Raw genomic sequence first — 15,632 nt, 5'->3', positions numbered from 1 at the left:
CAGCTTTACTCAACTCAGTCGGTTAGTTTGGAGGGAAAAACTGTGAAAAGTTCTTTGCGTTTTGCTGGTTTGCTGCCGTGGTTCTCACACAAACCTACGTAGCTCCGCCCAGCAGCAGCAGGTCTCCTTCACAGGTGTAAACCCAGCGCGAGCGTCGTAGCACTCATGTTGCGTTTATAGGCGGCTCGGAAAAACAGGTTGCAACATGTTAACAACGGATTAAACAGTTTTAACTGCTGATAAAAGTGACAGAGGACACAAATATGGGACGTGTGGAAGCCTCTACTGTATCAAATTGACATAGGAATAACAGAGAGTTGGCCATTCTAAGGTAAAAACCCAGCGCATACAGTGTTCATGTTTTGTTTTTTTTTCATCCAGACGGCTTCCCGCGCCCCCCCTAGGGGGCGCACCCCACGGTTTGGGAACCTCTGCCCTAGTCAATGTTACTAAAGACAAACACATTAATGAGTTTCTCTAGATCTTGCTGGGACATTAGTACTGTTAGTCCTGGAAACGTTGTTCAGGTGATAGAAGGCTGGCTTTGTAACTACCTTTGTGTGTCTCTGAATGTTCAGGTCTGAGTCACTAAATAACCACACTCTGATTTTCTAGCTGCAATAATTGAAACAGTGTGCTGACTCTAGTGTCTAAATACCACTTTGGACCAGAAACTAATATTTCTCAACATGATGTTGGGACAATGTTGAGGCCTATACGATCATCTGGAAGACTGGAGGTGGTTATTCTTTTGCAAGAGGTTACCTAACACTTGGATAAACATGTTTCTTTATGTGAATTTATATAAAATAAACACCTGTTAGTGATCGGGTTTTCTGGACTTGTATCCGTTTATCTGTGACCCTGTGCAGCAGTTACCCAGCAGTGAACCTTGAGGGACTGTTGCTCCTCCTGTGTTTTTGTCTCTGGCCTTACTCATCGGCATCGCAGACAGACGCATGTCCAGATCTGCTGAAGGCGTCTGGATACCTACATGAGATCACGGGGAGAGGCTGTTTGTTTAATCTGCAAATATCACCGGTCTTGATTCAAAGTCGCCGTATCGCGGGAGGCTCCCCCCCCCTCCACGTACGGTGGCACCGTCTCCAAACGCCCCCCAATTAGCCGCTGTCACGCAGCCCGTAAATGAGGCTGGAATGTGTGATGTGGACTCGGCGCGGCCCGGGCTCGTCCTGAACCATTCAGCAGCTAATCCCCCCCACCGCTGGTTCCTGTGATTGGCCTTCATAACTTGGTGTGCCAGGAATTGTGCTGTAAAAAAAAAAGTTGCGTGTAGGAATCTCTCACCAACCTGTCGTGCTTTTTGCCCTGAGGGAGGCCTGCGGAGTGAGAGTTGAGTCATGATTATATAGTCACCGTGTCGATTTTTCATTGTTTGCCCCGTCGGATTCCTGGTGATCTTTTACTACGTCTCTTCTTGAGATTGTGAAACATAACAGCAGGTGGATGAGGTGTCTTCACCCAGAGCGGGTTTATGTAACAGATTTCACGGTGTGAAATGCCAAGGCCTGGATCAGGAAGACAAGCCTAGAAGCTGTATCTATTACCGCCACTAACATTTTATTTGTTTATTTTTTCCATTTCGAAGGCCTCCCCTTCCTGAGAGCTCCATGGAGAAGATGAAGCGGTTCAAGCGACGTCTCAGTCAGACGCTGCGAGGCAGCCACACCATCGACGAGTCTCTGTCGGAGCTGGCTGAGCAGATCACGATAGACGAGAAGGACAGCGGTGAGCTTCGCTCGTGGTTAAATGCTACGTCATCACGAAAAGCGGAATCTACGTTCCGACCTCATGTCCTCCATATTTACACTCTTTACACACATCACATTTCATCAATTACTGCACATAGAGTCGATGTGTAGATGTAAGAAACAGTAGAGGGGCTTGGTGGCAGCCTCATTGTGTGGGGCGGCTTTTCTTCTGCAGGGAAGAGGTTTCCATGTTCTTCTTAGTAAAGAAGAATGGGCCAACACTTCAGTCTGTAGGAGAGCAAACTGTTGGGAAAAATACCACAAAACACAACCAGCTGTAACTGCAGCAAAATCTGGTCCTAAGAACTCTTGATGCACACCGCACTTTTCAGAATTTTATTTGTGAAAATTGTTAAAAACCACTCATCCTTTCCCATGCGCCTCAACAAACGATGTTGCGCTTTGTCTTGATCTGTCACAAATGTGACGATGTAAAAGTTGAGGGTCAGAATGACCTTTGCTGCGTGTGGGCTGATGAAGTCCGACTCTTATCTCTTTGCGTCATTTAAAATGTAGATTTTCACATCCCGTTCTGTTTCAAGGGTGAGTTTTTAAATCATCCAGTAAGCCTCCTGCACTGCAGAAAGCATTGACGAAGCTGTGATGGCTGCTGTGAGCCAGATGCAGAAGTCTTGCATAACATTAGCAGGTTAAGAGAGTGTAAAGGAACTGATTCTCTATTTATATAAATTCTGTCGAAATCCCGGCATTGGAACAGTGTTATATCACTATGTTATATAAAAGACGGGACGTTTTATTCCAGCGTTTCTTCTCTGACAAGCTGAATTTGTCGGTGAGATGCGCTTTCACAGTTGCTTATCTCCCAGACTTGTTTCACGTTTCAGGGAAGGTGAGCATAGTTTCCCACAGCAATGCTGCCTGGCGAGAAGTGAATCACCTTGGTGATTTTTCAACAACACACAGTCAGATCTGACTCCACAGCTTTATAGCTCAGCTCCTCTGTAACGTTTATATATGGCTGAGTTTAGGACAGAGAACTCTTAATGGAGTCAATTTCATTTAATATTTGACTTTAAAATTCCTGCAGATATGCGCAGTTTGAATTATATTTATTTAATAAATAGTAATTCAGTATTTTTTCAGTATCTTTGAACATAAACTGAAAAGTATAATCAACCAGAGTAGAATTGGCCAATTTTTGTTTTAAAATCTGATTCTTTTCAATGCATCAAAATTGAGCATCAAACCAAGCATGCATTTTTTTTCTTTAATAAGAATCAAGTATAGTTTAGGAACACATATTGGCCTGTTTTGCTTATGTGTCATCAGTAAAAAAAATGGAAACTCTCCAAATTGGAAATGAGTTGATCAGGTTTCGCTTAAAACCTGAAGCAGACCTGAAAAATCTGGATCAGTGGATGTATAATCTCTCGCTTCGGTTTGCATTTATCAATAAAACAGACTAATGTAAATGTTGCACTTTTACTTTAAACCCATGCTATCCTTAAGCTGTCACAGAATTTGTAGAGAAACGACTCCTTCCTCTGCACAGCTCCACTCTTGAGCCACTTTGCCATGTTTTAATGTCGGAGTAGAAACATTTTGTACTTTTCGAGCGAAGACTCCAGTTTCCCTGAATCCTGTTGAAGGTTGTGGCCTTCGAGGCATCAGGTTAAAGCAGGGTGGCACTGTGCTCCTCCTCTTTATTTATTTATTTTTTGCAAAATCTGCAGGGAAGGAGGGATGAGAGGAGGAGCCGACATGCCTCGGTGTGCTATCATGTCGTTGCTATGGCTCTCAAGGTCTGGAAACAGTCTTGAATTTCCATGACATTGCCACGGCGACTTGGCTGACTTGGTGCAATCATCCAGGCATCTTTATTCATGGCCTCCTCTGTTCTTAATCCCCGCACCTCTAAACTCTTCGTTCCTTTAGCTTCGGCTGCAGAGGATGACCCTCCGGTCGCACTCCCCCATCTCCTCCTCTTTCTGAGAACTCACTGGGCTTCGCAATGAGCTTTTTGTGTTGCGTTAACACCAAGTTTGCGGCGCTCTTTGCTTGCATAATGGGGGATGCAGAATCACCGCATTTCTCTGGGAGAAGGAAAGATTGCAGCCTTGTTTACCAGCAAGCAGGGTAGAGACGAGACATAATGGAGTAGCCAGATGAGATTTGATCTGAACTGTGTGATTGGTTCTGCTGCTGATCTGCTTATGCAACACCCATAAATCAGGCCAGCAGCAGCAGCAGCAGCAGCAGCAGCAGGGGAAGTGACAGAAGGACATGGGAATCACATGGCTGCATGTACAGTTTTTATCTGAATTATAGTAAGTTTTTCATTGTTTGTTTTGTACATCAAAGTAAGACCAGCTATGTAAAGAGAAAGTTCTAACTAGAAAAAAAAACCCCTTAAAGTTGGTTCCCTTGTTTGTTTTCTTTGAAACCGGAAAGCAGCTATTTTTACTGCTGCAAAAATAATTTAGTCTGTGCTGATATAAGGTGATCTAACCGATTAGAGACTGTGGAGCAGTTATACATGCCCCCCCCGGGGGCTTGTTAGGGGGCATTTGGAGGGATTGTTCGTCCGGGGCACCTAACAGGTTAGGACCGGCCCTGCTGCCAGCTGTCCGTTTTTGAAACAGCATTAATTAAGTAGAAGGACAATGTGTTTGTTTGTTCCTACAATAAACAGAAATATTTCCATACCAAGCTTAAAACCAGTGTAATAACCTTCCATCAACAAGCACAGTGTGAGCATACATTTTAAATAAAATATATTTCCTTCACGTTTGAGGGCCCATACTTCAGCAAACACAGATAAAGTGTTTTTGAATTTGACGGAAAATGCCATCTGTAAACTTCATAAGCTTTGTGCGCAGTTGAATTGCTTCTGACAGAAATCAGCCTCACTGGTTCAAGCTGTAGCGTTTGAAGCTGGAAGCCAGTCAAATCCATCAGTCATTAACGCATAAAAACATGTTTCCCTCTGACCCTGAATCGACACACGCTAATCTGCGTAATCCATAGCTCCGATGGAACAATCCTCCTGATGCCGTCTCCAAGTCGCACAACGTCCCCGTCTGTCTGCGGCCAATCAGCTGCTGCTTCTCTGCAGATCCATTTTCTCCTCAATGACTTTAACCTGCTCATTTCTCACAGCGCAGAACAGATAACGCTGTTTCACTGCTGCATTTACATTTGGTAATGTATTATCAGAGGAAGGCTGTGGGAGGGACGGAGTTGTAGGTTTAAAAAAATCAAGCATTTTGAGGATACATTGTCTCCGATAAAATAATGTTTGACAGCCTTTTACCAGTGTGGGACACAAACCTATAAAAGACGATATAAAAACATTGTCCTTATTTAACTTGTTTGAGTTTTACAAAGAGTTAGATGTTAGATGCGCTTATAATTGATGATAAATTGAAACTGAAAGAGCTGAGAATAAGTCAGTCATAGATTGTTTTTATCATATTTTCAAAATTATAGTGTCAACTATTATGTATTTTGTTGTATTTGACTTTTAGTTGTATGAAAATGTCTATTTCCCTATAAAATTGATTATTAGAATATCATTAAGTGATACATTCTTGTGTAAAGTGGACGTGTTCATAACAGGAAGTGTCCTTTGTCCCGCAGAGCCCATCGTGAGGAACGGCCGTCCTTCTTCGGCCCACAGCGTCCACTCGTACCTTCACCAGTACACGGGCTCCTTTAAGAAGCCGCCAATGAGACGGCCGCAGAGCGTCATCGGAGGAGGGCTGGGTCTGGTTATGCCTCGCAACGGCAGCCGCCTCGGTGAGCCGTCGCACCGGTGCTTTCAGAGCTGAAAATATTGCTGGAAATCTCAATTTCCTTCCATATTGAACTTCTGTCGATTTTTACCCCGGTGAATTTAGCTTAAAACATTTAAATAAGATTCGGAAAATGTTGTATTTTAATTCCCCTGAAGGGAAACAATCCAGCTGCGTCTAACGAGCGCGAGCGTAGAGTAACCCTCCTGATGTGGGAACACATGCATGCACAGAGTTCACAAAGAAACGCAGCGAAGGCCTGTTTTTCTTTCACATGTTTATTTATAATAAACACAACTAGAAATAATGGAGATTCTTCAAGGCAAAGCAAAGGTTCAAGTTCACAATGCATCAGTGCTTTACATAAATATGAAGCCCAGAGGGAATAGAAGTGTGCTTTGTTTCTAAATGTGCTCAGGCAAGAGGAAAATTATATTTGTTGCTTTGCTTTTTTCCCCCCGTAAGGCTCATCGCCAGTGACATAAATAAAATCTGCCAGACAAATTAAACCTCATTTACTTGTTCTGTGTCCTCTGACATTAACACACAGAAGGTCTGAAGATATCCTGCTCCAAAGAGCGATGTATTGTTCTTTCCCTTTCTAAATAAAGTGTAAAGTTGCACGAGCTTTATGAACAAGGGCCAAAATCTGATTTGTGCAGAAGCAAAATAAATGTCACTTCATGCCATGTAACTGTAAGCTGCTCCATTGTCCAGAACTCCAACTTTATTAGCAATTTGAACTTAAACTTGACCAACTTAATTACTTTGCATCTATCAACAAATTAAGTAAATTAAAAATATTTCAATACATTGTCTAGCTTTGGTTAATGTGATCAGTTTTACAAAAAAGTAGAGAGATAACCCAGATTTATTGGAAATTTAATGTTTTTGTAATATTAACAAGAAGTCATGACAGTCTTTTTTTGTTAAATAAAAATGACACAAACCACGATTCTGTGTTAAATGTTTTTTTAACTCGCAGCATGTATAAAGGTCATCAAACATTTTCTTTTTTTTTTTTTACAGCGACAACATTTTCTTCCTTTAGACTTTCTGACCGCTGTCCTTTGCTTGACAAACGTGGCTTAATCAATAATTTTTAACTGATGACCCGACTCTGCAAAAAGGACAGTTTCTGTCAGAAACAAACTTCCAGTTTCAAATCTAAATCTACTAGAGTACGATTAGTTGAAGCTGGGTGATGCAAACTGATTTAGATTTTTTATTTACAATTATTAAGTGTTCTAATACGTCAACCAGTGTACACAGTGTAAATAATGTGTACACTGTGTGTTTACATTAGCTTAAACATTAGCTTAAAAGCTGGTAATCATGTTAAGTGTGGTGTAAAAACTTTGTATCATGCGTGGAACTGTTAGATATTTAAACACATTAAACTTCCTGTGTATTTAATTTAGATTTGAGGTAAAGAGACCCCCTGCAGAGGCACTGAGGAGCCCTGTGTGGGTCCAGAGCCACATGTTGCACATCCCTGCCTTACTGTTTTCCTTCCTATTGTCCAGATATTGTCCATGAGAACATAAACATGGGGTCAGACGGGGAGAGCGACCAGGCGTCGGGGACGTCCTCCGACGAGGTGCAGTCGCCCACAGGAGTCTGTCTGAGGAACAAAGGGAACAGACGCATCTCTGCTGAGGTGAGATGAGCTCCAGTGTCGTTTCAGACTGGTAATGTCCTCACTTTTCCTCTCCGCTCGTCAAACCGTGGACGTCTTGTTGGATGCGAGTCATCCGTCTGTCTTGACAAACTCTGACGCGTGAAAACTCTCCGGCGTATTAACTCGGCCGGTTCTGCTGCTGTCTGATTATTCAGCCTCTTCTTCGTGGCTGAACGTATGTTTTGAAGATGTCGGAGGAATAAAGGGGAGTCTGATCATCTCACTGAAGGCTTTTTCAGCAGACAAACTGCATCGCCGCGTAGGCGTGTTCTCAGTGTGAACACACTCCCTCTTCTTCCACTTATTGTTCTTCAGAGTTTTAAAAACGTGGTTTGAAAGCTTTTACTATTGTCGCTACGTCCGCCTACTCCGAGCCCTTCTTCTCCGTCTCTCTCTCACATCCTGCCGAGAGCGACTCAAGTTCGGCGAACCTCTGGTGATTACATAAGGCGAAGAGGTGAAGGAACAATCTCTGATTGTCTCTTTGTTTCCTTCAGATTGCTCTTCATTACACAGTAAAAGGTTTTTCTCTCTTATGAGTTAAACGAGGTGTAAAAAATAAAGTGATTGAATTTAAAATTATTACACTCGATCAGGGGTCTGCAACCTTTACAATCTAAGGAGCCTTTCTTTCTTTGTCCAACTCAGTAAAACTTTCGAGTTAAAGTTAAATGTTACAGGACTTATTGAAAAAAAAGACAATTTGTTATTTTGATGAACACACTGCAGGAAGTGTGTGGTTATTCTGAAATAATCATTCTGTCCTTTTTACATGTTTTGGGGCTTTAAAACTTTTGCGGGTGAATAAATTTTCTCCAGAAAGATGTTGACTCTTACGGGAAATATTGAAAACGGTTTTCAACATAAAAACATGTTGCTGGTCCTTTTAGTGACATTCTGTTGTGGGAATTCAGTGTAATGATTACTTAAAAGCAGATGAAACCTGCATTTCTTATTACATCAATATTTAAAATTATTAGCTTGTTTATTATTTTGTTGTTCTTTGTTATTAAGAACCATTGTTAAATGTCCAGAGATCCTCTTGCACCTCTGGAGCCACAAGTTGTCGACCTCTGGGTGAGACTGATGTCACTAACAGAGATTTTTATTAACATAACATGTAAAAGAAATGTATGTTTGAGAATGAAAGTCTGCTAAATTATTTATAAAAAAAAACTTTATTCACTTAAATTTGCCAACTTTTCCCCCAGAACATATTGATCCAACATGTTTATTAAAATCTTCCTGCAAAAGTTGTCTCGATATTTTAGGTCTTATACGCGTTTATCTGTTTAGTGCACTTCTAACAAATGCAGGTGTTGCATTCGTTGGAAGCAAATGCGACGCCTGCATGCGTGTGTGCAGGGCGTCTCGGGTTTTAATGGGCTGATGAGATTTAAAGGATGAACAGCCGACATGAATCAGGAATCGGGACAAATGTCTGTCCAAGTGAATCCTCAGAAAGACGAACGTCCCTCCCTCATCGTCGCATTTTAATGGATGTCGTTTTTGCCATTAAAACGTGACAAAATAAAAAAGGTCGCATGTTCCAGTGTTTTCACATGTCAAGTTTTTTTTTGTGGTTCCAACTGAAAACGGGACAAATGAGTTTAAACAAGGTGATTTCATCATAAATGAGCACTTGTTTTTGCAGACACCATGCATGGAAGATTGCGTGTGGTTGGAAAATAAAAAACCTGATGTACTTGTGGTATAAATTTTGTGCTGCCCACACATAGAGCTGAGCTCTGAGAGAGCAGCACACCTCATACTTCCTGTTTCATAAGCAGAAAGCGTTCATTACAATGAAAGTCACAGAGAAACTGACAGGTATCTGGCAACAGCGCAAGCTTATTATTAATGAGGAGCAGCCATTGTGGTCTTTTTTGGCGGCTTCACTGACCGGCAGAAACGAGAGCGTCCCTGTGCGTGCTCAGGTGGCGGATCGCGTTTCTGCAGAGGAAGCCATGCCGTTTTTGGGATTACATCACCAGGATTAGTGTAATGCGGCCCAGATGGGCCCGTGTTGTAAGGGATTAGAACGGGACGATTGGACGACTGGAGGAGGGGAGGCACGGGGGCAAAGGTCAGGCGATGGATGGACGTCGCTTGGACAAAACCGCCAAATCTGGGCGCGGGAACTGCGGGGGGAATGTTTCTGGAAACATGCGAACATCCCAGCAGCCTGCCACCAAGCCGAGCATCTGTTGAATAATCTGCCATCAGCAAATTGTTTGAAAAAATGTACAAAAGAGCGACAGATGCCCATTGGAGAACCGCAGCGTTTTTGTTGATGGCTTTAGATGAAAACAAACTGAGATGGCAGGATGTGAAAATCTAAAGCATTTTTCTAAGGAAATGCTGAGATTAGGACTGCAACTAGCAATTATTCTATTAATTATTCTGACAATTAATCGGATAAAAAACTGGCACATTCTGCAGAATTTTCATTTTACCACTTAGGCCTTTTTATACAACTCTAGAAATGCAGCAAAAGATGCAGGAAAATAAAGACTTAAATATTTTTTTAACATTTTAGTGCCTAAAATGCAACAACATAGCATTCCTTCAGTACATTTGAACTGGGTGACGGTAAAACTGAGAAGTTTTGGCTAAAACTTATTTACAGACTAAGGTGTTTTTATCTTATATGCAAAATGTAGATGTATATTGTATAGTTTTGGTGTAACTGCTGCTCTGAATTTATTGATTTTTCAGCAAATGGCCTATTTTGTCAACTTTATTAATTCAGTTACTAAATTAGGTAACTATTATTTCAATAATTGATTAATTGTTCGATCCCTACTTTAGATCTAATTTAAAAACATCTAATTGGTTCTAGGATAAAATATTTTAACCAAATATCTACCGAAGTTTTTTTTATACACATTTATAAAGCTTATTATAAATAATGGTATGCTACCATAATTAAATATTTATATTTAATCAGTAATTATGCAGTTTAATTCACAAACCAGTTTGCATTGATTAAACCTAATTTGTCTTGAATGTGAATTGGAAATGTAACATTTCAATTATGTTTGCAAATTCGCCAACCACTTATTGAGCACATTTCTGTTCACCTTGTGCAGCAGCAGATTATCAACCTGCTCGACTTTCTACTTCCTGTTTTATTCATCTACCCGCCTCCGTGTTCTGAGCTGCAAACGGCCTAAAACTTTGCTCGCTGTTGTGTTTGAATGAGAGGCTGAAGGTCAGCCGGCCCGTCCAGAAGGCTGGTGTAGATCCATCAGTTTCCCATGTGCTGAAATGTTAGTTACATAAAAGTCGGCGTTGGCTGAAAACAGGAAGTTTAGGTGTAAATGTTCCAGCTGGAGGCAGAGTTACAGCAGCAAGAGAGGCCGGATTAAAAACGGTGATCTAACCAGCTGGAGATGCATTTTGGGAAGGATCCAGATGTCGAGTCTGTTTGAGTTTATGTAACATGTCAGTGGGACCACGGTGGAGCAGCGGGGCATTCCAGGACCTTTTCTCAGATTTCTCAAAGGGACAAACCTGTAATATGACAAAAGGTGCCTTAGAATAAAAAAAAAGAAACATTCTGCTGCAGGTGTGTTACGTAAACACACCTGTTATGTTTTATTGAGACGGTTTGCGACGTTGATTTTGATTTGAAGCTAATTGTGTGGCTGATTTCAGAACAAACACAGTTTGATTGTTTCAGAGCAAAGACTAAATGATTACAGAGTTGATTCTATTAGCTACCTTTGGTGTCTTAAACGAGAAATCTCCATGGTTAGGACAGCTAATATTGCCAAGAAAAAAAAAATGTTTTTGTGTGTATTCTAAAACTATAGCTGCTAACCTTTATCTTGAAGATTGTCAAGACGCTAAGCTTAAGCTTAAATATTCAAAAACATACAGTTTGTTCAGCTGCCTGCTGGAAGTCTTGCTCTCTCTCTCTGTTTTGTAGCCTGAATGAACAGGAGACGCACATCCACACAGTAGAAAATACTGTTCTTTAAACTCCGTCCTTGCATCTCTGCATGTTGGGAGGAAAAAACGTCTCTTCTGTGTTTCAGTCTGATAACTTTTGTTTCTCTTTATGTTTCCTAATGATCTGTTTCATATTTTCATCCGGGTTTTATTTGCAGGACTTGAACAAACGTCTGTCCCTGCCCGCCGACATCCGGATACCCGACGGCTACCTGCAGAAGCTGCAGCTGAGCAGCCCGGCCTTCGATCAGCCGCTGAGCCGACGCTCCCGCAGAGCATCGCTGGTGAGGAAGAGGAGGAGTTTTAATATCGGGTTTATTGCGTCGTGGTCCAGAAAGGTCAAGTAGGAAGAGGCAGCAGCTCAAATCAGCTCCAGTTCTCCACATCAAACACGTTAAATAAGAAGTAGGGATCACAGGCGGTGTGTCTTTTGGTCAGAAACGTCTTTATTTTTTATTTACAATTGCAATTATTTGACTGGAACATGCTTGGATTTTAATAGAGAGCCTGCGATAACTGTTAGATTATTTAGTAGCTGAAAAAGATAATTTAAATTAAAAAAAATAGCATAAGCATTTCTCTCAAAGGTGTTAAAATTGAAGCTAAAAATCCAGATTCACTTCTGCAGAAAGCCTGCTCTGATTCCTTCAGACTTGCAAATTGAAGTCAGAGGTTCTTGTTTTTTTCCCCCCCCTCAAGAATCTGACATTTTGTGACGTCAGCTTCTCTGAACCACATCCAGAGTAAATGCCACTTTCTCTCTACGCAAATAAAACCTGAGAACAGCAAAGACGAGCAGTGTGAACAAGTTGTTTGGTTAGATGACGGATACAGTTTCTCCCTCCAACTGGAATCCCAACACGTTTGGGGAAAAGACGCTGATGAGATTTCTCCCAGGGGCTTTTATGGGAGCAGTATTTCTGCATAACAATGAATCAAGCCTGAAGCTGCTGGAATGGTTGGTTCAGGCCAGGTATGTCGTCTGACTTGATATTTAAAAAAAAAAAAACAACCATAATGACCCTTCTGAGAAAATCATCCGAACCAGGGAAGATTTAATCAAAACACATAAAAAAAAAGAAGTTTCATTAGAAGTTCAATTCCAGTTTTTCCCTCGCTCTTTTTCTAAATTCGCCTCTATTCAGGTAAATTTAGACATTTTTAAAAGCAACATTGGACCGGCTGAAAATGCACTTTCACAGGGAGTCTCATAACTGTCGCCTCTTAAATCACACTCGATAAAATTGAGTTCCTTCTGCCAACGTCTGAGGTTGACGTCCTGTGAGTAAGAGAAAGGAGAGTTCAATAGAAACGGAGCGGACGGGTCGTGGCGAGGCTGCTCCGTAATAAAGCCGACTGCGAGAGCCGTGTCTTATTTAAAAGCAGAAGTGAGAGAATCTGATCCTTCCAGCTTGTTGCCATGTGTTTTGTGAATCTTTGTGAGAAAGCTTCAGTAATTGGCTTGAGATTCTACTTTGAATTGCATTGTTAAAAAAAGAAAGGGGAAAAAAAAAAAAGCGGAACTGAGGAATACGTAACCCTGTCCCCACCCGGCCAGTTGGCTTCATTAGCATACATGCTTCCCTGCAGGGTTGTTTATAAAGCTCTGAATGGCTTCAGTCGAGTGTTAGACTCCCTGACCTTTCAGCTCGGCTGGAGCTCTGGCCTCTGCAAAGGCGCCGCTCTCACATTCATACATGAACCAGCCTCAGTTTTGAAAGAAATCTAGAGAATTTAAACGTTTCCTTCAGAAATCCACATTGATGTTTCTCCAGACTGAAGAAACGCCAACCTGGAGGTTGGAAAGCTCGTCGTTGCTTAGCCTTCCTGTTTGCGAACTCGTCCCAAAAGCCAAAAGCAAACTTTCTTTTGTCGCAACTGATTAGTTCTGATTCGGTTTTGGGCGTTTGACCTCCTGACATCGCCCCTCGTCTCGCGCTGCCAGGCAGTCGTAAGGATTCGTCGCCACGTCTGTTAATGTTGTCGCTGCTAATAAAGAGGCTTCGCACATTAATGTTGTTTGTCCTCTTCTTCTTCCCTCCAGTCGGAAATCGGGTTTGGGAAGCTGGAGACGTACATCAAACTGGACAAACTGGGGGAGGTATGCGAGACGCCTCTCCTCTCGTCACCCGGGCCCAGACGATCTCGTTGTGACTGATGAAACTAACACAGTTCCCTCTTGTCATTCTTCCTTTCTTCCTACTTTCTATATTACTTGCTTTCTTTTTTGCTTGCTTAATCTCTCATTTAATACTTCCAAATAAACGTAAAAGATGCGAGAGCTGAAAAGCTGAACCTGTGGACAAATATGAAGCTTTTAACATGATGCTGCTTCTGTCCAGCAGCTCTGAGGCCTTTTTGTTCATCCTCCCTCTCCTCCTCCTCTCCAGGGAACGTATGCAACGGTTTTCAAGGGGAGGAGCAAGCTGACGGACAACCTGGTGGCGCTGAAGGAGATCAGACTGGAGCACGAGGAAGGGGCCCCATGTACGGCTATCAGAGAAGGTAGAAAGCAGCAAGCAGCCGGACGCATTTTGCTGCACAGTAGCAAGTTTAATGCTGAATGCGGCTTTAGTTTTTAGACTTCTTAACCTACACACTAAATGTTGCGTTTGACAGGATGCAGCCTCCCTAGTGTAAAGCACAGTGGAGGCAGCATCATGCTCTGGGGTTGCTTTTCTTCAGCAAGGAGATTTTATTTATTTATTTACTTATTTATTTTGTGGAAAAATATACCAAAAATCATTTATTAGAGATTTATTATTTCAGAGAAAGCAGGTGAGACATTTCAAAACATAAGATTTTGTGACATTTTACTTTGTCCCTGCTGCAAACTGTAGAATATTATCACAATTTATTTTTAATAGTAATAAATGATGTATATTAGTGAACTTAAACTGTTTTAGTTAATTTTTTATGGTAGTGGGAAAAGTTTGAAAACTTACCTTGGAAATACTTGAAAAGTGCTTGAATTTTACTGTGGAAATAGTGTTCAGACCTTGCTAGTCGCCTAATTTAATGAAATCATTAAATCATGCACATGTTGTATAATATTTCCTTCTTTTCTCTCTTTCTACCACCCTTAAATTTAGCATCTTTTAGCATCTCTATCGCTGGGATCTAAATTAGGCACTAGTCGAGTTTGAATGCCTGGCGCCTGAAATATTACAGTCAACAAAATTATTGCATCCTTTGCCTTTGTGATTTTGCAAACTGTTGAAACTACAATGGCTGTTGCAAGGGAGCTTGTTGCGCAGCTTTAGTCATTAGTTGCAACATTACTTAGCAGCTTCTTCTACAAGCTTTGTCTGCGCACAAATAAGCTGGGTGGAATTGCAAAGAAAACATTGCAAAAACTACATTTGTCCGTGTTTCGCATCAAGACAGTTTGCTGATTTGCTTTAGCCTAGCACCTGCTCCGTGCGCACAGATCCTCAGCACAGGCAAGGCGTGAGAATACCCACATATTTTTTTGGAAAAATTGTGAAAAGACTTGGTTGTTAAATTTAATCATCGCAATTTTAACCCTTAATAGTCTTAAAACCACAAAGAACCTAGAAATACTAGGTCAGAAATAACATTTAGTCATTTGCTCACTGTTTATTTTGCTTTACTGGATGAGATCACATCCTCTTGTCTTCTCTTTTGTCGTCTTAGTGTCTCTACTGAAGGACCTGAAACACGCCAACATCGTCACACTGCACGACATCGTCCACACGGACAAGTCGCTCACCCTGGTCTTCGAATACCTGGTGAGGCTGCCTTCACCTTCGCTGTCACCTTGTTCTCGACTCGCACCTTCCTCGCATCGCGGATGCTTAAAATTTATGCATTTCGTAACGTTTATTATTCATGACCTTATGCAGAGTCTGGGCGAGGCGGTTAGTTTACCAGCTGTTGCGGTTCGTGAGCTCCTCACCTCTCTGCTCTAACGGCCTCGCTCTCTTTTCTAGGACAAAGACCTTAAGCAGTACATGGACGACTGCGGGAACATCCTGAGCATGCAGAACGTTAAGGTGAGCCTGCCGGCCCAGCTGCCCCAGTGAACTGTCAAGATTGTTTTTTGTTTTTTTTCCTCATCTGCTGCTGTTGGTTTAAGAAACACTGCTTGTGTGCCCTCTGGTGGCAAAGGGTGGACACTGGAATAATCAGTGCAAAAATGTTCAAATATTTTAATATTTTTCTGACCAAAGTCGGCAAAACTTAGATTGTTGGACGGAGCAGCAATTTACGATGCGCTCACGGGCTTTTTAATCGGACGATTTTCCGTGACGTATTTGTCTTATTAATCACAGAAGTTCCTTCCTGTAGATTTTTCTGTACCAGATCCTGAGAGGGTTGGCTTACTGTCACAGACGGAAAGTTCTCCACAGAGACCTGAAGCCCCAGAATCTACTCATCAACGACAGAGGAGAGCTCAAACTGGCCGACTTCGGTGAGGTCCAACGGCGTAATCGCATCTTCTGC

At 41.8% G+C, this 15,632-nt stretch overlaps 1 protein-coding gene across 2 annotated transcripts in view; it reads left to right on the top strand.

Annotated features, from left to right (window-relative positions):
• The window catches only part of LOC103154901 (cyclin-dependent kinase 17), a 39,395-nt gene that overhangs the window by 17,573 nt on the left and 6,190 nt on the right, over positions 1-15,632 (top strand). For both annotated transcript variants that reach the window (XM_016663168.1, XM_007576358.2), the window contains exons 2-10: positions 1,610-1,749; positions 5,373-5,531; positions 7,054-7,187; positions 11,324-11,449; positions 13,210-13,266; positions 13,556-13,670; positions 14,823-14,917; positions 15,119-15,181; positions 15,477-15,600. In XM_016663168.1, coding sequence (XP_016518654.1) covers positions 1,632-1,749; positions 5,373-5,531; positions 7,054-7,187; positions 11,324-11,449; positions 13,210-13,266; positions 13,556-13,670; positions 14,823-14,917; positions 15,119-15,181; positions 15,477-15,600 — 991 coding nt within the window. In that variant the 5' untranslated portion in view covers positions 1,610-1,631. The remainder of the gene's footprint in view (positions 1-1,609; positions 1,750-5,372; positions 5,532-7,053; positions 7,188-11,323; positions 11,450-13,209; positions 13,267-13,555; positions 13,671-14,822; positions 14,918-15,118; positions 15,182-15,476; positions 15,601-15,632) is intronic.

Source organism: Poecilia formosa, unplaced genomic scaffold, assembly GCF_000485575.1.
Source record: "Poecilia formosa unplaced genomic scaffold, Poecilia_formosa-5.1.2 Scaffold405, whole genome shotgun sequence".
Lineage (NCBI taxonomy): Eukaryota > Metazoa > Chordata > Actinopteri > Cyprinodontiformes > Poeciliidae > Poecilia > Poecilia formosa.
Note: the sequence above shows the minus strand (reverse complement) of the source record. Positions and strands in the feature narration are given on the sequence as shown.